At 44.5% G+C, this 24,963-nt stretch overlaps 2 protein-coding genes across 2 annotated transcripts; both read left to right on the forward strand.

The window, feature by feature from the left end:
- Window positions 1–1,814: 1,814 nt before the first annotated feature.
- LOC128301013 (nuclear pore complex protein Nup205) lies at window positions 1,815–8,542 on the forward strand. The gene is made up of 5 exons (XM_053037304.1): window positions 1,815–1,824; window positions 1,937–5,067; window positions 5,137–7,888; window positions 7,961–8,137; window positions 8,205–8,542. The coding sequence occupies exons 1-5, from the start codon at window positions 1,815–1,817 to the stop codon at window positions 8,405–8,407; spliced, it is 6,273 nt and encodes a 2,090-aa protein (XP_052893264.1). The 3' UTR covers window positions 8,408–8,542.
- Window positions 8,543–9,226: 684 nt separating this feature from the next.
- On the forward strand, window positions 9,227–24,475 carry LOC128301165 (uncharacterized). Its single transcript, XM_053037513.1, has 4 exons — window positions 9,227–10,321; window positions 18,443–18,775; window positions 18,855–19,548; window positions 19,612–24,475. Exons 2-4 carry the CDS (start codon window positions 18,632–18,634, stop codon window positions 19,857–19,859), a joined length of 1,086 nt encoding a protein of 361 aa, XP_052893473.1. The 5' UTR covers window positions 9,227–10,321; window positions 18,443–18,631; the 3' UTR covers window positions 19,860–24,475.
- Window positions 24,476–24,963: the final 488 nt, after the last annotated feature.

A 24,963-nucleotide genomic window follows, 5' to 3' on the forward strand; every position in this document is an offset into this window, starting at 1 on the left:
TCTTCGCGGATGTCTCCGTTGCTTCGGTACTAGTGTGTCGTCCCGGCTCTTCGTCTCGTAGTTACAGTATTACGGTACGAATTCTTCGATACGCGCTGTGCTGCATTCGGTGGGCAGGCAGACCGATCGCTTCCAGAATGGTAGATTTATCTGCAAACCACCTCAATGACCGTAAATATTCGCCTACTGGTGTGGGTCTTACGAGCCCCCGGGGGCAGTAGCGTTGAATTATTGGGATGATTAACCACCTCGAAGGGGCACAGTAATGCTGGAGGTACCGAAAGTTTGAAATTGAGCTTCGGTTCAACCATCTAGGTGTGAAGAAATTGCAAGCCGTCTTAGTGTCCGAGGGTTTTCTAATACCGAGATGCAATGTGGATCGTTAAGTTTGGTACAATATTGCATTATGAACTTAACAGATAGATGAAGTCTCAATAAATAATATCAAAAGGCTATGGTGGAATTTCAATTTCGTATATTGGAGGAGTATTGCATTGGAAAAAGGTTAAAGATGTGCTTTATATGACGCTTTCTACGAGTAGTTGTCATAAACGAACCAAAACTAGTGATCGCATTTGATTCATTTGGAGGAAAGAGTGGAAGATATAAATTAGACTCGCGGCCTTCATCAAGTCGTTCATATTTCCATAGTTTTGATGAAAGAAACCCCATTTGAGACTCTTTTCACAACGAGCTCTCCTACCTGCTGCTACCCTGTTGACCATCCTGTTGAGCACAGGATCGTGATTCAGTGATCATCCCTCGCATCCTGCACCGTTATGTTTCGGCACATGGTTGAAAGAAGGTTTAAGTGACCGCACCACCAACCGTCAGCCCGTCAGCCAACATTCGCCGAAACGGTCCACCTCGATCGAAACGCATCTTCGTGATGTGATGTCGCGGTTTTAATTGATTCTCTGACATTATATCCGCGTGATAAGCGATAAATTTTTATATAATCAGCACTTATAAACGATGACTTTTATTGATGAAATCGCTGTCGCCACACGTTGTCGTTGTCGGCCGAGTCCGTGTGGAAGGGCAAAACACCGGGAAGCGGCGCAACAGCTTCTGATCATGAGCTTTCGATGCTTATCACCGATCGTATGAAAAGCACCTTGCACGATGCTTCTGATGCTTCTATGCAGCATGCTTCATTGCAAAATGATCCAATGAAATGGGTTTGATTGGAAACGTACAAAACCATGCACAAGCATGTTAGGAAAAGGTTTATAAGTTTATTCAATGACAATGATCCATTGTTCATGGATCTATTTTTCATTTCTACATATGCCTCGAGGGTGTTCAGTTTTTTTTTAAAGTTTTTTCGTTCCATTTTTCCCTAATTGATTGAACAAACCACCTACGTGCTTTTTGAACGAAAACATCGCCAACCAGCACTCTTTGAGGATTAATTCAATTGAATTGATTGTATGTATTTTTGGGATGGAACAACAGCATTTCATATTCAATCGAAATTGAGCAAATTTTTTTAAAAAGCCTTAGTGAGTTTTTCACCAATCACTTCTTTATTTTACTAATTTTTGATAAATAAGATTGTTTTTATAACATCGCAAAATATCACCAACGCATGACCGAAGGTGCGACCAAGTGCACCAGTTTGACAGCCCAAACATTGGAAAAAAGCAAGTAAAAGAATTCGTTTGCCGCCTGTTTGTGTGCGGGTTGTTTCTCGATCTTAAAACGATTATTTTGCAGTGAAATAGAATCGTTTTTGTATTAAATACGCTAAAAATACATTCACCCGGTGGTCTACCACGTTCTGGTTTGCGGTCTAGTCAAGTGTACACACGATGGCCGATGGTAAGTGGTTGAGAATCGTTCCCGATCGGCGCAAACCGGTATTGTGAGGTTAGGAATTGTGAATCAACAAACGCTTTGCTTTCACGGTGCTTGTGATTTCCTTTTTTCCCAGCAACACCCGACGATCTGTGGACACCGTACAAATGCTTGCTGAACAACGTTGAAAATTATCTACTCCCATCGACCGATTTCACCGATACGTCCCATGCCGCTAGCTTGGAATCGTTGCTTCGAAAGCACAAGCAGAACTTCATTTCACTGTTGAAAAATCCACCCAAAAATGCGAAATGTCGCGAAGCGATCAAACAGGGCATTACCGAGGGTATTACGTTGCCCGAGTTTGGCCACACAATCCTGTCCAAAGAGCTGGTCGACGAAAGTATCATCATATCGGATATGTTCGACATGAACGAGTATGTGGCGCTAGAGCTGCTGTGCACCTCCCAGCAGCAAACCATAAACCATCCGGGTTTGACTCGTGGACTGGTGGCGGTGTTGCTGTATTACGATGGACGGAAATCACTCGTGGCCAGCTTGAAGCAGCTGCTTAAATCGCGCGCCGGTGTGTCATGGTGTACGGATGCACCGCCCGAGGTGACGCAAATCGTGACCAGCTACACCGACGGTTTAGTTGCGGACGGTCTGCTCGAACGCATCATCGATTTGCTGCAGGAGCTAGACATTACGAAGGAGCTCGACATTCTGACGACGAATCGTGCGCTTGGCCCGCCTCGACACCATCGCCAAGTGTTGGATTTGTTTGAGGAAATAAGGTTCTTGCTGGCCCAGTGCATCTACTATTATGCCGCTCAGTCCGGCTTGCCGCGAAATGCAACGATGAAGTTGGTGCAGTATTTACGCAGCTACAAGTGCACCGAATCGAGCGGTGGAATCGATGATGTTACGGTGACATTACAGATGGGATTACTATACGCACTGGATTTAAGCGTACTACAGCGAAGGGAAGATGGCGAAGAGTTGGTCAGAAAGCTGCCCATGATCAAAGACGATCTTTACATCGATTTCCTCATGGATGCACTTTCGACCGGTTGGGAAAACGATGGCCTGCACGCGTTAACACTATTCGCGTTCGGCCTGTCGATTGCCACACTTCGGCTGGCGCCACAAACGCTCGTGCAAGATGCATCCAAAATGATCGATCAAGACGAACTGCTCGTCAACGGTGCCCTCCAGGGAAAGGTTTTCGATTTCATGTACTACACGTTCCTCGAAAGTGAACTCATATTCGATACGGAGTTCTTCTACCGTCGTCTGCATACGCTGTTTGCTGATTTCATCGAACTGATGCACTCAAAGGTGACGGAACTTCGGGGCCGAGCTGATGAAACGGCACGTACGGTGCAGGTCTACCAGCAGCAGGGAATCGAACCACCGACGAATCTCTGTCGGAACTTTGAAATGTTGCTGCTGTCGGTGGGAAAACTCTACGCTAACGACCGTCAGCATTTGAACCTCAGCATGGAGTACTGGGGTCCGACCGAGTCCGCCCATAGCTTCTCGGGACACCGTATTTCGTCACGATCGGTGTGTTTGTTTAAGTTCATCCGGCTAGCAGGTGAATTGCTGCCACCAACGCTGTTTATTCCCTACCTCAAAATGCTGGCCGGTCTGAGCTGCAATCTGCAAGCAGCACGCAGTGCGTTCAACCTCCTGAAACAGGGTAGTGCCTATTCCGGCAGCAGCACAGTTTCGTGGGACCACTTTTTCAATTCTCTCAGCGAGTACTACTTCAATCTCCGACAGGAGCAGAATCCACAATCCGAGACAGTCTACCGGAATCGAATGATTTGTCGAAGCATTAGCCCGCAGGAACTGCTCGGACTGCAGGCTGTTTTGCAGGTAGTGCAAGCGGTCGCCCGTCACGACGAACTGTCTCGCATTGCTCTGTGCGAAAGCGACAAATGGGCACCGTTGAACGTGCTGGTGGGACTCATCAGCTGTTCCGTTCCGATTCAGCTAAAAGCGGAAATCGTCCGTACGCTAGCCACATTGGCGGGAAGCTTGGAGAATGCTATCAAGCTTTGGCACAATCTGGAAGATTCGCAGATCATCAACACGGTACCGTCGACGAGCAATTTTAAAACGCGTGGTGTAATTTCCGAGCTGGAGGAAGTTGAAAGCCGCAACGAAACGTTCCCACTTACGCAGGCCATGCTGGATTTGCTCGCTGCACTTATGAGCACGGCCATTCCGGATGACCTCGGCGAAGGTTCACGAGCTCCCGGCATACATCCATACCTATCTTACGTGGTGAATACCGTACTGTTGCGACTGTTTAGCAGGAATTACAAGGACGGAGCGGAAAAATGGCAACTAGCTCAAAAGTCTCTCCAGATCGTGCATATGTTTGTAAACAGCTTTCACTTCAATCCGGCCAATGCAAACCTGATGAAGGAGCTGAAAGAAGGACGAACACCTCCGGCGTACCGCATTATGCTGCAGCTCAACACAAAATCGGACTTGCTGCGTTTCGTACTTCACATCGTCGATGAGTCAATTGTGTGTTTCGATTCCTACACACCGTTCCCCGGGAAAGGTGCTCTCGAGGCCGCCTCCCTGCTTTGTCTGCAAATCATAGAAAAGGCACTGAACCTGCAGGAAGAATTTTTCAACATGCACCTCTGCACACCAAGCCCGGTGAATCTGAACGGCATCAACAAACTGTTGCTCGGTGTGAATCCACGCAGCGGTACGGCCAATCACATGCTGAACATTATGAAGCACATTACCTACAGCACGTGGCTGCCGGAGAACAGTTTGGTAGCGTTACGCATCCTTTCCATCATTATGACCCTACCGGACGTTAACCAGCTCATTCTCGGCCTGGTTACACAGACGGACGAGCTGAAGAACGAAATAAGGCAAGGGTTCGTCGAGTGTTTGGAGGCGGATTTAAATGTCACGGAAGAAGCGGAACCTTTGCCGTTGATGGAACAGACGAACGAAGCGGCCTTGATATTAGGTGGCGGAGCAATGGAAGAGGAAATATCAACCAAATCTTCTACAACGGAAACCTTCGTAACGACGAGCATTAAGACTGCTGTAATACAAATAATTCAGGAGTGCTTACAGCAACCGATTGTTCCGAATCTGGCCCACTATCTGTTAGGGTTTGATCTTGGAAAGGATCTGCATCTGACCAGTCTGCAACAACCGGGTATAATGAATTTCCCAAGCCATTGTTCGAAATCGCTCATCACTTTGCTCGATCGGCATTTAGAGGTAAGTTATATTTTGAGGAAATTAATATGAAAGCAAATTTAATTAACCTTCTACGTTTATTCTTTGTAGCACATCAAAAGTGGTAATGTACTTTCGACCAGCTACAACAAGCTAATGGAGTACGCGTATCGATTGTTGTACCAGATTTGTCGCAACTACCACACGTCGGAGGTGTTTCTACGCTTTTTGCGCTCTTGCAACGATTTCCTCTGTCGGCACACGTCATCACTGCCCTTTCCGGATGCGAAAAATCCCTTCCTGCTGAACCAGATGACGTTCCTGCTGAAGTCGATCGTAATCGAGCTGAAGCTAACGAGTGAGCGGAATCAAGCAACGCAGTTTGAAACGATTTGTAAAATACTGCTCAAAATTATAAACTCTCCATCGGTCGACCCGGTCACGACGGGTCTGGGCGATTACTACACCAACGCCAATATGAGCTTCTCGATTAATGGTACAACCGATCTTTCAACGACTTCGATCGCTGCCACGAAGGAATCGAGTGAAACGGCCAAACGATTGCTCTGCATTTTGCTCGATTGTGTCGATTTCACGATCAAACAGCTGGAAGAACCCACGTGGAACTATTTCAACGTGACGGTCCTTCATGAGTTGCTGCAAAGCTGCGAAATGCCCGCGTCTCAAAAGACCCGGATGCGGCTGATCGATACTCGCAAATTGCATGACATTCTGCGCGATGAGCTCGATTCGGTACAGACAATCGCTACCGGCCAGCGGGCGCATGTCGTGCAGGAAGTGAAAACGATCCTAAAATACGCACTGGATATGAACACACAACGCAGCCTCTGCTCCTCTACAATAAAATTCCTGGAAGCATGGGGTCAGGTGGCGGAGGTGCTTGTTTGCGTTACCCCCACCATGATCATGTCACTCGACACGAAGCAGATTATCATCACGGAAATCTTACAGATCATGCTCAGCAAAGCGGTCCCGAAACAGATCATCCCGGAGCTGGCAAACATTGCTTCCTCGACCATCTCGCTGTTGATGGTGAATTTGAGAAGCTGCTTTCTGCTCAAATCGGAACAGATGTCGCTGCACATGATATCGGAAAGGCATCAGAATGCTAGCATGAATGGGTTGAGTCTCACGGCGGTCGGTACGAGAAATGGCCTAAACGGTGAAACGAATAATAGCGCCCAGAGCCGGCAGGATGGTGGTACGTACGTCTATCTGGAGCGTGCCAATGCGCTTAGCTTGAAGTTTATCCTGAAAAACATTCTCGATTGGTTGCTGATCAGTAGTGATGGATCGCCACAGTTGAAGATGAATCTGTACGTAGCGCTGCTGAACTACTTGTACATCATCAAGGGCAATCGGGACAGTTTGGAGCGCAGCCAGAAGCTGGAGAACGATAAGGAAGAAGTGGGATCGTTCCTAAACCAAACCATCAGCAATGCGGGACGAAAACCGTTCGGCACGGAAACGGAGGATTACAAACACTTGACGATGATTATGGACATCTTCAACTCGTTCGGTGATAATCTGACCGACGTCATATGCCAAGATTGTACGACCGGGCATGATATCTGTAAAATGTTAGCCATGTCCTGTCTCGACATGCTGCTCAGTATGGATGCATCGATCGACATCGTGGAGTTTATCGCCCGTCACGGGTATCTGTCGCACATCATCAATAGTTTGCTGAAGCGAGACAGTGATCTATGCCGAATTCTGCAGACCAATCCCAACACCTTCCGGGCGCTGTATGTATACGAGTCGAAGATGGCACTGCTGACACGTTTTGCTCGGTGCCAGATCGGTGCCCGCATGCTGCTCGAGGAACACATCCTGGGTGTGTTGGGCAGCATGAAGGTGTACGATCTTCATCCCGATGTGCAGATCCTGAGTGGTGGCAACATCCAGCAACAGTCGTACGCTTCCGCAATGGCCGTAGCTGCTGCAGCTGCATCCGCCTCGTTATCATCCTCTTTCATCCCACCGGTTGAGGCCCGATTCCAGCAGATTCTGTTTCCCGCGCTTAACCTCTGCGACGCTATCCTATCGACGCTGGGACACGAAAACAATTCTGCCCTCAGCCAGATCATACACTTCTTCCTTTCCCACAGTGATATGATTGAAACGGTACTGCGAGCAGGGTCGCCGAGTATGAATTTGGGTCTGCTGAAAGAGCTCGCTGGTATAACGAACCTGATCGCTCGATCAGCAAATCAGGAAATTTACGAACTAACCGATCCAAACGCAAATCAAGCCTTCGGCATGCAGCTGTACCGAATGCAAAAGTTCATGTTGGCCCTGCTGCCCCGATTCATCGTATCGGAGCAGAACCTGAAAGAGCTACATCAGAGCAGTATGATCGTGCATCCGTACGGTAGCGGTGGCATGGGTATTAGTAGCAGCGTTAACTTTGGCAGTGCGCTCAACAACAACACCGCGAGTGGACATGATCAAAAGCAACGCTCCCAGTACGTGAAATACTTTCTCGAGGTGGCGGCTAATCTTGCCCTATATACGCGCAACTGCATCTCGAACCATGTGGTTGATCATCGAACGATTAATGTACTGTTTTCGCCACACTACAATCCGGACGGATCGACAGCAGCGGGTACTGCTGGTTCAACACCAACAAAAGCGACTGCACCCACATCGTTGGCATTAATACGCCAGGAAACGTTCCGTTCGGCTACGGAGACATCTTCGTCGGATGTACCACACAGTCTGTACGTGGTTATTACGCAGCTTCGTTGTACGGTGGAGTTTTATCACAAGGAGCGTAGTGTACTGGAAAGCCTACAGCAACAACGCAACTCACTGCCAAGTATCGACTTAGATAAAAATAGTAAGTATACAAGGCAGCGTCACGCAGTTTACATTTTCTTAATCGGAACCCCTTTATCCTGCTTCTTTGCAGTTCAATTACAATATAATTTGCTGACCGAGCGTGTAAATGGGAAACAGGAGGAATTGCAGCGTAGTGTTTTCATTATCGAACACTACCTGTACATTCTGTGGGCCCATCTGGACTTCTTCATGTTGCGCGTTTTGCCCGTGAATAATCGCGTCGGAAGCTCAACATTTACGGGACACAGTAAGTCACGCAAAAGCCTGGAACATCTTTGCCAAAGCTCGTACTAAAATTCTTTTCCTTATTCTAGACTTCCAATCCGACCAAACCGATTCCAGCTGGCGTGTGTCAAACGAAGACATCATCGCATTGAAAAAGACCCTTATCGGTGTGTTTAACGAAACGTTCTGCAAACAGCTGATCGAGATGGAACAGAAACAATCCGAGAAGGGTTTTGTGGTATCATTTATTAGACGAATTAAACAATCCATACAGTTTGTGCCAGTAAAGTGAGCAACGGGATGTCGGTGTAGAATTTAAAATGACTATTTGATAAAGTTTTTTTCACCACTCCTACCCGCTGATAAGAATCGCCTCAATTAGCGAAAATGTATGTGCATAAGTAAATAAAATTTGGAATAATTATGGAAAAAAACGCGCAATGGTTCTCATTAACGCAACAGTTTTAATCCTGTCCGCATAGAGCTTGGGAGATGTCACCCGGATATTCGTTCTCGATTTTACTGACGTCGTGTGACTAAAAAGTTACATTCTTAGAAAATTTAACCACTCAAAACAAATGCAACCAGCGATCCGAATCGTTTTCTACCCAGGAATAGACTTTGTTTCATGGAAGCTCAACGAACAAGAAACTGCTTGGAAGGATTTTGACCTCATGTGTGTGGAAGGAATATAGAGAAGCCGTAATGACGACCTGTATTATGTATTATCTTACTGTCGTAAAAGGAATTAGCTTCGATGGGATGCTCAAATCCAACGACCCAGGCCGCATAGTTCTCTTTAGATCCTCATCATTGGCAGAGGAGATGAAGTGAGTGGACGGATGTTTTGATGGACTTAAAGCAACGTTCTTGCAACCATTATCGTACGCAAACAACAGAGAATGCGTGTTCAGCAAATTTAATAACAATTAACGGAAATGTTTGAATCGTACGTCATCCAAACCGTTCCGAGTGAACATCGAACCAGTCAGTATAAACGTTGTCAAATTCCAAACACACGCCCAACTGTCAACGCCAAACGCGACTCTTCTTTTATTGTGGAATAGGTTTCCCCGTTTCGCGCTGCATTTGGCTCGGTTCGCGAAGAAAAACGCACGGGATATACGCGTACGAGTGCAGGAACTAGATCACGAAATCGCCCTCCCAGCTAGTAACGCACGGACCAAAGTGATAAAGCCTCCAGAAAGTCAAAAAGCCCGTCCAAATTGATTGGTTTAATCTACGGTAAAGCAACCAGAAAGTGGGAAGGAGGGAAGACAACAACAAAAAATCCCGTGACCGTGAACGGCCGTGATCCATTCCGTTTCATTGTCTGTAGAACACGCTTTAAAACACGTAAATTTTCGTAGCTCATCCGTTTGTCCGGTACAAACCGCCTCGGACGTTTGCGTTTTTACGAGAGCTGAGTGATTCCACGCCAGTGTTTTCCACTTGAACGCAACGTTGAAAAGGTGAACAAGTGCTTGGGCTCAAATCACAGCAACCTGTTTTTCTCCCCGTTCCTCACCCACTTTCCACCCCACCACTCCCTTTGGTAGGACGGGGTTGAGGCGACTGGCGGGTGCCAGTGGGAAGTGCGGAAACCCATCGATAGTGAAAATGATAGTGAGCGCAATGATGCTGCCCGTGTTTTCCACTGTCCGTTGCCGTAATACCGTTGTCGACATCCCGACCGTGCACCATCGTTACCGATGAACCGGGCGGAAAAGCGCTCGAAGGAAAGCTCGTGGTTGAACGATAGCATCCTCGCTCGGTCGCGGTTGCATCGACGTCGCCTTTCGTAGTCGTCGTTGTACAAATCGTAGCAGTCGCGGTGCCTGGTGTGGTTGTTTCGAGCGTGTGGAAAAGCCGAAAAGTGAAAAGAAAAAAAACGTCGATGGTTCATCTATGTCGAAGGTGGCGATGGCAGCATAAAGCAATAAATGGTTCATGTGCCCGTGCCGATGCAGGCGGTGTGTTGTGTGAAGTGCAGTGAGTAAAATAGAGAAATCCCCTATTTCTGCGAAACACAGCCGAAAGCGCAACGAAGCAGCGTAAAAGAAGGGGCAACATAATTTTTGGGGAGAAAATCAACACCACACGCCACACAAGAGCGGTCGCATTCGGGTTTGCGGCAACTATGCAGTGCCTAACGGGGCGTCCGGATTTCCACCGAGTGCACCATCACCATCGACCACAACAACAGGTAGGTTGGGGGTGGGATAAGGGTGCCATTTTTTCCTTCTCCGCCTGAGACAGAGCTATCACTCGGGTATGATGGTACAAACTGGTTCGAATTAAACTCAACCTTTTTTGCGTTTATCGTTTCCTCATCCAAAACATCAACATTCACTATCACCGTAGGTAGAGCAGAGGCATGTGAGAACATATTTAGACACGGTAGACACACGCACACACTGGCACGCCCGTACAACAGGAGACATCATTCCCGGGGCGTAAAAGAAATTTCCACATCATTGCGAATTTTGCAAGAGAGATACATATTGCGGTGCGGATTCTGTCAACTCTCTGGCAGCATCGCAGAACCCTGACATCGGTTGCCACACAGCAACCGGTGCGGTCGTTATAGTGCTCCGTCCTTTCGTCGTTCCATGTCGCACTCACTTCGACTCACCCTGGGTGGTGTTTAATTAAAGGGCGATGTGAGATTACTCCACACCTGCCACCGGTATAGACCCAGCCGACCTCATTTAGCATATTACCGAACGCGGGTGGTGGTAGGCCGAAAGGTCGCCGCAGCCTCAGCGCAACGATCCACAACTTCTTCAGTGTGCGAGTGTAGATCAGAATTGCGGGCGTTGTTTTGTGAGCTTTTTCTTATCTTGTCAAGCTCGAAAAGAAATCCTATGAGTCATCTTCTTAGTTTGTGAGCTATTATGAATGCGCCAGCTAGAACTGTCTGTTGTAAAAAAAAAGTTGATAGCTACTTAGTTCCATTACAACAAGTACGAAGTTATGTCCCGCCTGTGATTCACCTTCTAGCACTTCCTGTCGGTGTCTGGGTGCCATTGTTTTCAGTAAAAAACCCGGTGGAGACAACATGTGCATGATAAGTTAGAACGGTTACCATAATCAGACATCGGAACGCGTAAAGGCCCGGCTGTGTGTTTACATAATCCCCACATCGATGACGGGCGGAGAATATTCGGAACCGTTCGATGATTAGCACATTTTTCGGTCCGGTGGAGTGGACTACTGCTGCTGCCAAGGCAGAGATGGGGGAGGTGTCAGGAAATGTTCCGACAAAGAAAAGCGTTCTAATTTTTCGTTCTCGCTGTTCGTGGGCTTTGCATCGCGCTCAAACGTGGGGAAAGGTTTCGCTGCAGTGGTTTGTTGCGGTAAAACATAATTCAATAACTAGAGTACTGTTTACCAAACATGAAGTGTAATGTTATTTGTTTACATTCTGATAAAATGTTTAAAAATGTAGTTTTAATTTGTTTTTATAAACGTCTAAGCTGTTGGAGTTCTGTAAGGGCATGACACGGTCCCCGCTATCGAGAGTTTGACTTAGACCGAGGTCATTGATGACTCCTGAGTCATGGCAGTCAACGGCCTACATTCCTCGTAAGGTCTTTGGTTAGACTTATAGCATAGGCGGGTATTCATGTCCAAGGCCTTCGATGTATTTAATCGAATGCCCAAGAACAAGACTACTGTTGGGTAAGTCTGATTCAGATTGATGAATGAATAACACTAATTCTCGAGTCCAAAGATTTATGAATCATCCAAGATTCACGAGCTCTAAAGACGTTTATGTAGGCCAATCAACAGTGCAAGGAATTAAAACTTGTGCACCAGTATTGCCCGATAAGAATAGAAATCGTACAAAAGAAACAGTAAAACTGATAGAATGCTGTAAAAAAAATATTACAAGCACTTCCTCAACATGCTACGGAAACCAATAATCTAAAATATTCGTGAAAAAATGTACAGGCCGACCGCGGACCGCTTTAATCCAAGAAAGACCCGCATGTGTCGATTCCTGGTTTCATCATCATTTATTCTTCAAAGATACAGAATCGACTTCCTCGTTCAGCATGACTTACTTTAATCTAATACTTAACGAATGTTGAACCTTCTTTTGGCGAAACGATATTTGACTTACGAATTTGAATTCGAATCACGCAGACCCTCTGGGACGCTTTAAAACTGAACGAGGTTGTGTGGCTATAGGCAGCTTCCCTTCGTTTACTTATCACATAATGTAAATCTTCCGTATCAGCCCGGAACAAGCAGTTGAAGTAGCAGCAATCTTAAGCGAAGCAATGATAACAGTAATCGGGACAGTAGACGGTGTTGCAGTTTTATTAGACCATCGTGCAGCAGGTCATTTCGGGCTGGAGAGCACAGATAAAGCACCACGAGGGAATCCTACTTCCACTACGGGTACGAGAGCATATCGCACCACATCATTTGACTCCACTTTGGTATTTACTTTCTCGGGAGCGATACCACCACGCGATAATTAAATCTTGTTTGGCTCAGAAACTTCTGGCCTAGTCTGGCCGTCCGGTCTCTATCTTTCCCGCTGGGCAGAAACATCGGAATGTACCTTGTTTGGAACGGAATAGAACGTAAACTTCACTCGTTCCTCGTGTCGGGGCACGTTGCACTCTACGCGCGAATGTCCCGTCTGGAGCAACAGTACAAAAATATCTCCCAAAGATGTGTATTCCGCAAAGAAAAATAACATTTGCAAGGGCCGGTAAAAGATCCGGCCGTGCCGGTCAGTGTTAATTAAATTTATCCAAAGTTGAGACAACACGTACTCGGTGGCATCCGCTGATGGCAGTCCGCAATTTGCCCACCACCAAAAAAGAAAACCGCAGCAGTTTGCACAACTTGTTGAGTACTTGCCACCGAGTTACGAGTGCGCGCTGTGTGGTGTGGCGTTTGACGTGCTGTCGAAACCGTCGCACCGGGCAGACATCATCCGTGTGTCATCGTGCTCGGACACACACATTCAGCAGGACGACATACAGGACCTAATTAAAGGACACGCTAAGGAAAATACAAATAAATGAAATCACCATCGCTCTTTCGGAGTTGCGGGCGTGTGTGCCTGAGCTAGTTTCGTCAATTGGCCCTTCGTGACTTCCCGGACGGCGGGATATGTCTGCGGCCAGGAAGGAAAAACGGTGTAATCATTTTATTTTACACAGACCCGGCCTCAGACACATCCCTCAGCATCGGGGAGGGTGGCAAACCCAAACTATCACCAGGAGCACCAGGTGTATCATCCTGCCAACCGAAAAGAGAATAGTTTGAAGCGGTGGACTGCTGAGTAGCGATGGAGAATAAAACGGAAACATTGTATGGGCGACGGTTTGGCGGGCTCCAGTTCAATTACCCAGACCGCTCGAACTGACGCACTGCAGGCAAAGAAAATTGGACGGCCACAATGCGCGCTCGTCTACCAAGTGGGAAATTCTAACGTCCTGAAATTTCATCACGGGCTCCCACGGGCTATGGGGTGGTCTTTGTGGAAGCGGTGAGAGGAGGGGAGGGCCGGGCTGTGGGGGGTAACATGCAATCTTTAGTTGTTTTGTCCACACGGTGTTTAGATTGCTTTTCCCTGCTCAATTGAGGAAAGCCTTTCGTGTTTGGGCAAATCCTTGGGCTTGGATGAAAGCCGCTTGTCCAACAAAGAAAAAAAAATCCTTTACTGCACCTGACACGCGCCCGTTTGTATGTCCGCCTTTGGATTACATCAAGCAAAACGGCCAGTCAGCTCCCTTCCTCCTATCGAACTTCAATGTCCTGTAGTTTCCTGTGGTGGATTTGTGTTCTTTTTTTCGGTAGAATCCTTTTTTTCGCCTCCCCTTTTGTCCATTGCCCATGACCAGTGCCGCCGGACCGTTTTTGAAGGTAGCAGCTGAAGGGCACAACCACCGGCTATCCCCGAGACCTGAAAGCGGCAAAGGTGGCCGGTGTGGTAGCATTATGGAACGTTACATAATCCTTTCGCTTCAATCGATACGGTTTCGGTGGCCTTTTTCGTTGTAATGGGATGCCTCACGCTGGGCCCGGCCCTCCCTCCGGAAGCCGGATATCGGATTCTTGCCGGATTGTTGTGACATCTTCGGTGTGTGTGAGTGGTTTTTGGTTGGTGGAAGTGAACCAACGGACGGTTTTCGTGCTGTACAGTGCCGCAGTTCCATATACAATTCGGGTCCTCCTCTCGCCTCAGTCCTGCACCTTTGTGGCACACAACAGTTTCTATTTTGTGATTCATTGCCGGCGAACTTCATTGGAAAAGTTTCACAAATCTTTTGTCATTTTATTTGCGTTTTTGGCTGGTATGAAAAAAGAAGAGGTTTGTAAATAGACGAATCTGCGTCTGTGCTGCTGCTGCCAGAGGTATCTTCAAGAAATAGCACACGTAGTGATGGGAAAGCTCCTTATTTGTTTCGGATCGGAACGGAACGGAACGGAAGGTCATTAAACAAACGTGGACACATTCTTGTTCATTCAAAGTGATACCGTGGACATCTTTTTGACAATGAGCTCGGAATGTTTGTACATGTTTTGCAGTTGCGGATTCGTAGATGAATTGTGAATATTTTAGAACGCAGAAATTTGGCTTAAAATTTATGAAATCGATAGGGTTTTGTGCGCAATTCACAGATGGCAGTTTTGCGTATGTTCGGTATGATATTTGTCAAATTTTATACAAAATTAACTCGATTTTAACAATTTTAGAACGGTGTTGTTTATAAACGGTGTTTGTTCTGCTCAAAATGCCGGACATGCATCGACCTCTATATTACACAGAGCTTGGCTATAATCTTGGCAAGACGAACAAAACATGTAGGTGCTCAAAACCTGCCTTGTGAATTCGTATGCCCCCAGGTTCAATCGTTCCACAGCAGGAACGGAACAAACCTAACAGGTTCGGAACGAAATAGTCATCACTGCAACCCAGATGAAAGATAAAATCTTGTGAAGAAGAGTTTGTTGGTTTCTAACAAATTGCACAATTTATCCACCATTTTGGGGTGGAATGCGCTGACGTTATCGTCTGTGAGCATTTAGCCGGTAGCGTTTTTAGATTTATATCGGTGTACAGAATTGGCGAAAAGAAGCAATGAATGTTTGGCTTCCAACATCCCGGCAAACAAAGTTTAGAGATAAGAAGCTTTCGGAAGCAAACACTTGTTTGTTAAATGTGTTACTTTTTTTGGCCTCCATTCCTTCGCGGTTATGCGATAAGCGAATTCAATATTTCCCTCCATTGCCTTAAAGAGAGCAGGTCCGTTTGTTGTGTACGATAAAAAGTCAATTAACCTGGCAGAGCTATCAGGTGCAAAGGGTGTTATTTAACGTCCAGCACCTTATGGCCATCCCATACTGCCTGGCCAAACATTGGAATATCCCACGACCGGTAAATCCGATACAATACCATATCGCGTTAAACTCTACTCTTTGATTTTTTTTTATTTGCTTTTGCAACGCTTATCGCTCTACGCCCGGCGGCCCAATACTGGTTTGCAAGTTGACTTCCTTGAACACTGATGCAACGCTGTAGGAATCCCTGTCTGTTTACGCTTTTTGCTTCGTTTTTATCAGTCAGAGTCGCTAGTGCATATGGGTTCATTATGCATTACTTCCACCAGGCAAACAACCACCAGACTCGTTCTCCGAGAGATTGTGGATATGTTGTCAAGTTGGGCTATTATTGCAAACACACTCGCCCATACAATTGATAATAAACTTTTTGGTTTCTATTTTAACGATCTCGTGCATCGCACAAAGAACAATATTGCGAGAATGCGACGCACTTGCACAGGCGACACTGGGCTGGTTAGAATTAACTGCCATTTAATTACCCCCAGACTAGTACAAGGCAAAGGACGGTGCGGGGGACCCTTGTATCAATTACAAGCGGACAGTAGTGAGTACATCATCAGTGAGCCAACACCGCCACCGTGGTTGGTAGGGTGAAACAACTCTAATATAAAATACAGGGTTTCCAAATAGGGTTGTATATTACGTTTGGTTACAAAGTGTATGTCTTAAAACGGTAGGTGGTAAACAATTGAATAAAAATCACGCGCTAGATCTTCCAGAAGGGTTACCCAGTCAAGCAAGTCTAGTTAAAACTGTTGCAACTTTGTAGGAATCGCAGTCTGTTTACGCTTTCAGTCAGGTTTTTATCAGTCAGCTCTAGTGCATATGGGTTCTTTTTGTATTACTACCACAAGAATTACAATGTTCTTTAAGGCGCAGATTCGGATTTGACTGCCGAGTTCGTTTATATCTCAAAATATTGGCAAAAAGATGGAAAATTGGTTGAAAATGCTTTCCTTTGTCGTATAAAACATTTGTTAATGTTTTCCTTCAAATAGTCGCCTGAAATGCTTAATAAATAAAGCGCAGCGTATAATGTCGACTCTGTAACTTTGAAGTAAAACCGAGAGTTATTACACTAGGATTCGACATAAGCCAATCTTTACCGCAAAATAGCAGTCCGCTATAACAGTCCATCTCAAGGACTACCTGTAGTTTCTTGAATATTTTACAAGAAAAATGATTGTTTTGCAAATATTTTATTTAAAATTATAAAAGTTTATTGTAGTTCAATATAAATATTCCGTCTATTGCGAAACCCTGCGAAATCCACACTGAGAAGAACGCGGGTGCACACGGTCACCGGTGCCCGGCTCGATTTGCATCGGTATGGGAGACCGTGAAGTTTTTATTTCCACTAATAAACTTTATCATTTAATGAGTGTATCGTATCACGGGCGGTTTGCAGAGTCAATCGACGACTGGGCGGATTCTTAATTTGGGTGAGCTGTTGAACATAATTTAATTTATTGTGCCGTCTGTTGTGGGTGGAAAACTTCCTAAACGAGCTGTATTTAATTTAGACATGTATCTAAATTTATCGTAAATCTAATCATTTGCATGAAGGATAAACCTTCCCCAGGAGATAACAATTATCGATAAAATATTAGTATTCTGCCCGCGTCCAGCATTACATTCCATTCGCCTGTAGTCAGCCTTATCACATATCTGCCTTCCCTCGATCTCATCAGTCGACCACTAATCAGAATCGGCGGCAACATTACTGTTCTGGGTTCACAGTTTTCCACCGCTCCGGAAAATGTTACATTAAATCACTATTTTCCGACACGATGCCGGAACCACTTTACCACAACTCCCGCCATTACCTTACAGCAGTGCGCCTGCTAAAGCGTTAATAGATGGCTGCGAGGTGCCCAACATCGGACCGGTCTACTGGTTGCCCAGCTTATGGGTGTATATGATGAAACCGATGACGGATAGACACGCACCTTCAATTTTCCAATACATCGCGCTGAGCCTATTGACTGGCGCGGCCGACATGGGACACCAGACCAATCGGACCCGTTTGTTGTGATTTGCACCCCAACCCAAAACGGTATTAATGGTAATGTTGTGCAATGGAACCATCTGGTCTATAATCAAAAGTGAACAATGTTTAAATGCACTGAAGAGCCATTCATTGTCGTAAGTGGAAAGTTAAAAATTACTTTCATTTGATGTGAGGTGTTATCTCGTTTCAGTGAATAAATAAACATAATTGTTGTAACATTATTATATATCAATTAATATTAAGCCTTTTGAATGTGTAAGTTACAGCGAAATTGGCTTGCCTGGAGGAGTCACCCATGCTATCGTTGCGTGATCCAAGAAATTGTACTCTGCGCCCTCCACGATGCTCTCTGGACGTACTTCATAATTGGAACAGTCTAGTCAGTGATTAAATGCGTCTCGCAACTAACGTCGCCAATGGGGAGAATGTCGTACATTGATGGCTTTAAACACTTAATGAGTCATAATGCAATGTTATGCTAAAAGAGGGACATTTACGTTCAGGCGAATTCAAGAGTTGAGAAGTACAATTCAAAATTTTACGATATGTACGATCCATCCAACTGATGTACTAGAAGGAATTAAAATTCATTTTTACTTGGTTTCCAACTAATTTATTCCTCAGAAATGCAATTTTAATCTCATTCATTCATATTCACAGTTTTTGCAATAAGGTAGAGTTTTTTTTTATTCTTTACTATCAATCTTCCCCCAATCTTTTCGTTTACGCGATTAAGTCAGTTGTGTTTGCCATATCCTATGTATTGTTAAACCATGTACGCGAACTCGCTTTATACCCGGTCGAAGTTTGCGTTGTGCTTTATCACTAATGTTGTTTACCTACTGATATACTGAGTAAATGTTGCTTTAATTATTCGTTGATTTATTTTCTCTTTTCGTCTATTTGCATGTCCATCCTCACCAACCCTGGATATGTTTGTAGTATCCGTTTGCAGCGCCAGTTCTGGCCACATTCGGGGAACCGCATTAGGGGAGCCTCATCATAAAATCAAGAAAGGTTTCTTTCTTACCCGTGCTTGAAGAAAGCATTTCTTTTGGGAACACACCTCTGCTACAGAATAACAGGATAAGACAACTACGGCATTCGCAATAGGTGGGAAAAGCAGAAACCATGAGAACTAAACCATTCCTGCTGATACTGACGTGCGTGATTATGATCACTTGTATAACCATCCTGTTTGGTTCCGCTGGTCAGCAGAATGATTCGTTGAAAAACATCGTCACCCAGACGCATCAGCAGTTTCGCAATTTTAAGGTACACTTTCGAAGCAGGAGACTGATCCATTAGGATAGTTTGTTCAAGTCTGACGTTTCTTTTTGCTTTTTTTTTGTAGAAAAATCTCCGTGAATCCAACACCGACCCACGGCCCGAAGTCGATCCAAAATATCTTGCCCAGCTCGGTTTCACACAACCGCTCTACAATGCAAGCCAGCGGGCAAATTTCACCATCGTCACATACGCCTTGCCCGGCGACATCGCGTCCGCGCTGCTGTACGTCCAGAATGTCGCTATGAAACTTCCCGCCCAGCCCCTGCTGGTGTACGATCTCGGGCTGGCCGAATCGGATCTGCACATACTGCAGGGTGCCTGCAACAGTACCTCGACCACACACTGCACTGTGATATCGTACGATCTGAGCAAGCTGCCGGGCCATGTGACCGACCGGAGTATGCACGCGTTCCGTCCGATCATCATCCACGATGCGTTGGCACGGTCGAAGCTGATCCTCTTCACGGAGAACAGCGTACGGCTGAAGGGTAGCAATACGGTGCGAGAGTTCGAGGATGTGCGGTTGCGGGCGGAAAACAGTAGCTCCGGTGTGCTCGGCTGTGCTACGAAACAACCCGTCACGAGCAGGACCCATCCGAAGATGTTCGAGTACTTCGAGATTGCGGTCGATAACTTCTACTTTCTGCCGATGATGTCGCTCGAGTTCCTGTTCTTCAGAGATAGTGCGACAGTGAACGACAAGGTGCTGCTGCCATGGGTACGCTGTGCACTAACGTTGGAGTGCCTGCATCCAATTGGTAGGTTTGTGTGTAGATCTTACGAAACGTTTAAATAACTTCACATTATTTTTTTTTTTGTAGGAGCACAAACAGGTGGCTGCAAATACAATAAAAAACCGCTGTATCGATACTCAGGATGCCACGAATACGACACGTGTGCGTTTAACATCATCCTCGGTATGACGTTTGGGTACGACGAAAGTAACTACTCCAACCAGGAACTGGCCAACCTGTACTACCTGGAAACGCTCGAGCAAGCGACCAAGATACTAGAAAATCGACGTAAAAACATTAGCGATACCTCGGAGCACCCATTTACTGAGGATTAAAGTTCGCACGCGGATGTTGATGATGCTGGAAGGTAGATTTTTTATGTACGCCATACAGCAGTGCGATCTTTTCAGGCATTTTCTCGAATTATTTTTTTTGGTTTTCTGCATTTGATTTCCCAACATTTCTACATACGCAATACAATTCCTTTCGTGAAAGCGTCATAAATCGTAGCGCAGAATGTTAAATGAGAAATTTCTTAAGAAAATAGGCATAGTGTGGGAATAGAGCGTAGAAGACAGGTTTTGGTAGAACATTAGACGAAAATTGCGCTGCCTGGAAATAAGTATTATTTGCGCAAGAGGATAACCAATTCACAAGGCAGTATAGAAAACAAATTAGCATCCCTTGTGTGATGCGCCAGTACATCATAGCGAATGCAGGTCCAGGGCTTTGTATATACGTTCCAAGCACAATCGAATGCATGTATTCATAAACGTTGCACACATTACTTTAAAAAAGTTCAGCTTAAAACTATGGGAGGGATTACTTCTGAAAACAGTTTGTCGCGCTTGCTTTTTACGATAAACTATTCTCCTTTTTATCGTTATTAGAAAGCGAAAGATCATAGTGCGTTCAATTCATTTGCTCTAGACATTTGTTGCGTGTACGATCGACGAGTACTCAATATCCATGCTTGGTTTTGTTTTGTTGAGTTCTAGAATTTAATAGAATGAGTAAAAGAAAGATAAAGTTGTGGCAACACAATAGATAGGATTTCTCTCGGCAACTCGGTAGCAAGGAACCGAATCGGAATGCGGCGTATTTCAGTAGAGCAGATTGATTCTCTGCAGTTGTGATCAAAACAATCGAATGGCCAAGGTTTTTTAGGGTAAGGATAAAGTGCGGGTGTTTGTTTTTTTTTCTTATTTTGGATCGTTAACCTATACTTGTACCGTCTTATTTTCGTCCTTCCCGTTGTGTGCAACCGTTTATCATTTTCGCGGCTTGTGCATGTATATAATTGACCGCACAATTTGAATGGGTTTTCTATTGTTTAGGGCGCATAGTTCTTACCATAACTTGTATATGCTTTGTATATACGTTGTACGCTTTGGTTATACTGAACTCGTTTACTCAAACACTAGCAGATTAAGGCAGCATTATACGTGTAAAACGCGATACGCGTTTATTTAGACTATAAATAAGCAACTGGGATGAAAACAAGTACGATTGTCTGCGAACGAGAGTGATAGCAAACCGTAATTAGTGATCGTACGTTCACTGACCGGCGCGGATAAAAGTATGAAAGAAGAACAATGCAATGCAACTGGAAGGCATTCGAGTAAATTTATGCTGAATTTACTTTACACTTAGGGTCAAAACACACGTACTTTTTCTGTTTTTCTTTTTGTTTCAGTTACAAAATGTCTAAGCAACGCAGATTTTTGATTAAAACAAATTGGCTTCAAGCATTTTCAGATAGGTATGCGCCAAAAAGCAAACAATGGAAAGCTAATACAAAAAAACTGGAAGGAATAATGGGCGTTTGAAACGACGATATGCCGCACAAGTAAATAAGTCTATCGTTATAAAGATCGCATTGGGATAATATCGCTAATGTTTAGGGTCTTCTGTGCGTATAGTTATCAGTGCGTAAATACGTTTTAATGCTTACCATGCTTACATCACAGCAAAGAACCACCTCATCTATATATATTTATATATATATACCCACACATCTGACCCGATCAGGATCCTAGGTACACCGATTAATTGACAATCATTTTGAACGATTTCACCGCTCTCATATTCATTTTTCCCGCACTACAAGATCTAGAGAACCTTTGAATTGTCCAATGTGGAAAACGGATATTTTTTTTCTCAAAATACTCGAACTGTTGGTTATACCTTACCGGGTTTGTAATGTGCAGTAAATCGTGCTTTTGTTTCGGCCGTTTCGAATTGTTCTGTTACACATTGATTTTTTTTGCATCCATTCCCTTTGCTTTCAGACAATCACAGAAACACAGGCTTTCCTCGGTGTAGCTTTGTTTAACATTTGGTTTTGTTTGCGATATTAGTTTCAAGTTGCGATAGAATATATAGATAGATTTTAACGTTTTCGTAAGGATTCTAATGTAGTGAGAAGACGCGGCGATTGGTTTTGCTTGCGTTCGCTGTGCATCAGCATAAGTAATAATTGTCTAGTCAATGATCGCCCGCAAGATCCATTCCTGGTTGCGAGACCAGCAAACACCACGTAAGCATATTGGTGCTGTACGACTTTTTTGGCGATGGGCGACAGGTTTACCGGTTTCCTGTGATACATAATATTATTGATTGGTACCGTCCACATAGCACACTCTGATCGCGAATTTTGGGTGGGAAAGCACCAACCTCGAGCACCCTTCCCTGGCGATCCGGGCGTCGGTGAAGTTTCTGCGAGGGCTTTAGGTTTGCGCTGTTTGTATATTTTGCTTGTCTTTTTTTGTTGTTGTGTGTTTTGTGTTCTCATGCACTAAACGAAAGGTCCAGTGTTTTTCGTCCTTATTTATACACGCTTGACAATTTAATCATGCACAGCAAATGCTTAAACTCGAACTCGACCCCAAGAAGTGTTCAAAACTATTGTTGATCAAATTACCAATTGCTGGGAGGTAAATTGGACGGCACCGACAGTCATGATTTCGTCTCGCGTGGCTCTTATTTCACACGACTAATGCCCTTTGCATGGTTCAATACTCAAGGGGTCCCAAAACGCGGACACGGAATTGCGGACTAATGGCTTCTTAATTGGTGCAATTCATTCCCCCGGCCATGCGTTGACTTACTTAGTCGTATAGTTGACCACTAAGCAGGGGATACTTCAGAGCCCTCTCAATGTAGGAAGCTGTCGGGTCCCGAAAAGATACATAACGGTTGGTCCTGCAAAAGGCAAATTAAACCACAAACCCCCCCCCCACGTGTTAAAGGAGCAAGCACATGCATTAGTAAGACAGTCTAACCAGAAATGCACACATACCATTCAACATATCTACCAATACAAGCGAACTCTGTCTAATGTTAGCAATGTAATAGTGTTTGGAATGCGAAAAAAACTACGGTTAATTATAACAAACAAAACCAATTATTACATAATTAAACCAGCTTTAAATAAGTAAGAGCCAGTGCGCAGCAAAAGCAAAACAAGCCAAACACACGGAATCAGCAAACTATTACTAGCAGAGTTGAGATAGTACGACATAAGCAAAGTAAATCAGATTAAAAGAAATTGGCAACACTAAATAAAACGCTCTACAACAACAAACGTGCGCAAGAAGGAAGCAGAGCAATGAAGGTGTTTTAATGCGTTTGTTCCGAGCATCAATACAAATATTTGAAGAAAGCAAACAAAGCGAAATCGAAACCCAAACCCATTGCGATGGAAGGCGGGCATATACTATTAGCATTTAACGCAGCAAAAGAAGAATCTCTTAGCAAAAATCTAGCGGAACGATCAAGAGAGGATTCTTACTTAACCGTACCAACCAACACACCCGCCGCGTACGCCCGTGGTGTTCCGTGTTGCATATTTTTAGCTGCCCCCAAAACGTACGATAAATTTATATCTTATAATAATATGAGGAACACACTAGGAGGACCAGTTTGTTATCAAAAAACACACAAAAAATAACCAAAAGGAAGAAAACAGGTGATGCGTGCGTGTTTATTAGGGCCACACAGGGGTGTTTCGGATTTCTAGTAAATGTTAAGGGCAAACTTTAAAACGACTACAGCATTTGGAGGCAGTAACAACGACGTTGGTGTTTTAAATCGATCGAAAGGTGTGGAGATACTTACTCGAACATTAAAAAAAAACAGGAATTGCAGGAAATAAATGGAACAAATATAAAACAAGCCAAAAAGGAGGATAAGCTAAACGAAGGTACATATTGCATTGCGATGAGAGTAAATTGCGTTTTCCGATTCAGTAGCAAAATATCGACGTTACAATAAGTTCTATCAGGAATGGAAGAGTACGATAAATTCTCTAACCCATTGAAAATTGAATCACCTCGAATGAAAGCTTCCTCCGGGTATTATTGTTAACGATTATAAAGGGGCAGAACATTATGTCACCGGACATGGTTGGGTGTGGGGCGCATAAGTTGGGCTAATTTATTATATAATTATGCGTTTTACGTTAAAAAAATGAAATTTTCTAACTGACGCAGAACTTTGTCCGAAGTTTTAAGAACGTCTATCGCTTGCTTGCGACTTCTGGTAGGGCATCAACAATTCGTACAAGTTGTGGTTCTTCGATGCCTTCGAGTCCTGTCTGCCGATGCGCAGCTCATCTCATCAGCGATGCATCCAGTTTTCTAGAATGATCTACCGATTTACGTAGCTGCCCTTATGATATGCTATACTGCTTGGTGACCATCAGTAAGATAGGGTAACCCCATATGTCGAACTTGTTCACATTTAGAACCACTGTTCATTCTCCCCGCGGAACCTATTTTGGATAATTTCAGTATTTTTTTTTGCTTTGATCACCAAAGCGCTAGCTTGTTCGTTGGCTGCAATTCTTATAAATTCTAACGCTATTTATTCTCAGCCTGGAAAGACTTCCAAAGGGACAGAAAACGCAAAAAACCAACAATAAGAGACTTGTGCCAGACCGGTGACCATAGCAAGATAGATCAAAAAGTGTGCAGGGAAAAGTAAAGTATAGATATAAAACATTGAATAATCAAACAAGTAAAACCAAGCAAAACATGTAGCAAAACGAGAAACGATACAAATCGAACAAAAATATTACGAAGGCATTGGTTCAAGAACAAACACAGGTAGAATCTGCGTGTAAAACATTAACTCACCAAAACCAAGAACGCTTTTTCGCATTAAAAGAAACAAGATGTGCTGTTTTAAGCATATAAATTGGATAGCCAGTAAAGTATGGAACTAACCTTAATAAATTCCGTCACTGAACCTGCACGGGATCTCATTCTCGCAACAAAGAACGTCATACAAGAGATAAAAAGAACAAGAAAAAAACACATTAAGTAATAATTAGTAACGTTTAATAGTAAGCTAAATAATGGAAGAAAATACAACGGGAACCACAGAGCATTCGACACAGCAAGGGGAGGATAATTGCAGGGTGTAAATGCGCTATTT

The sequence above is a fragment of the Anopheles moucheti genome, chromosome 3, assembly GCF_943734755.1.
Source record: "Anopheles moucheti chromosome 3, idAnoMoucSN_F20_07, whole genome shotgun sequence".
NCBI lineage: Eukaryota > Metazoa > Arthropoda > Insecta > Diptera > Culicidae > Anopheles > Anopheles moucheti.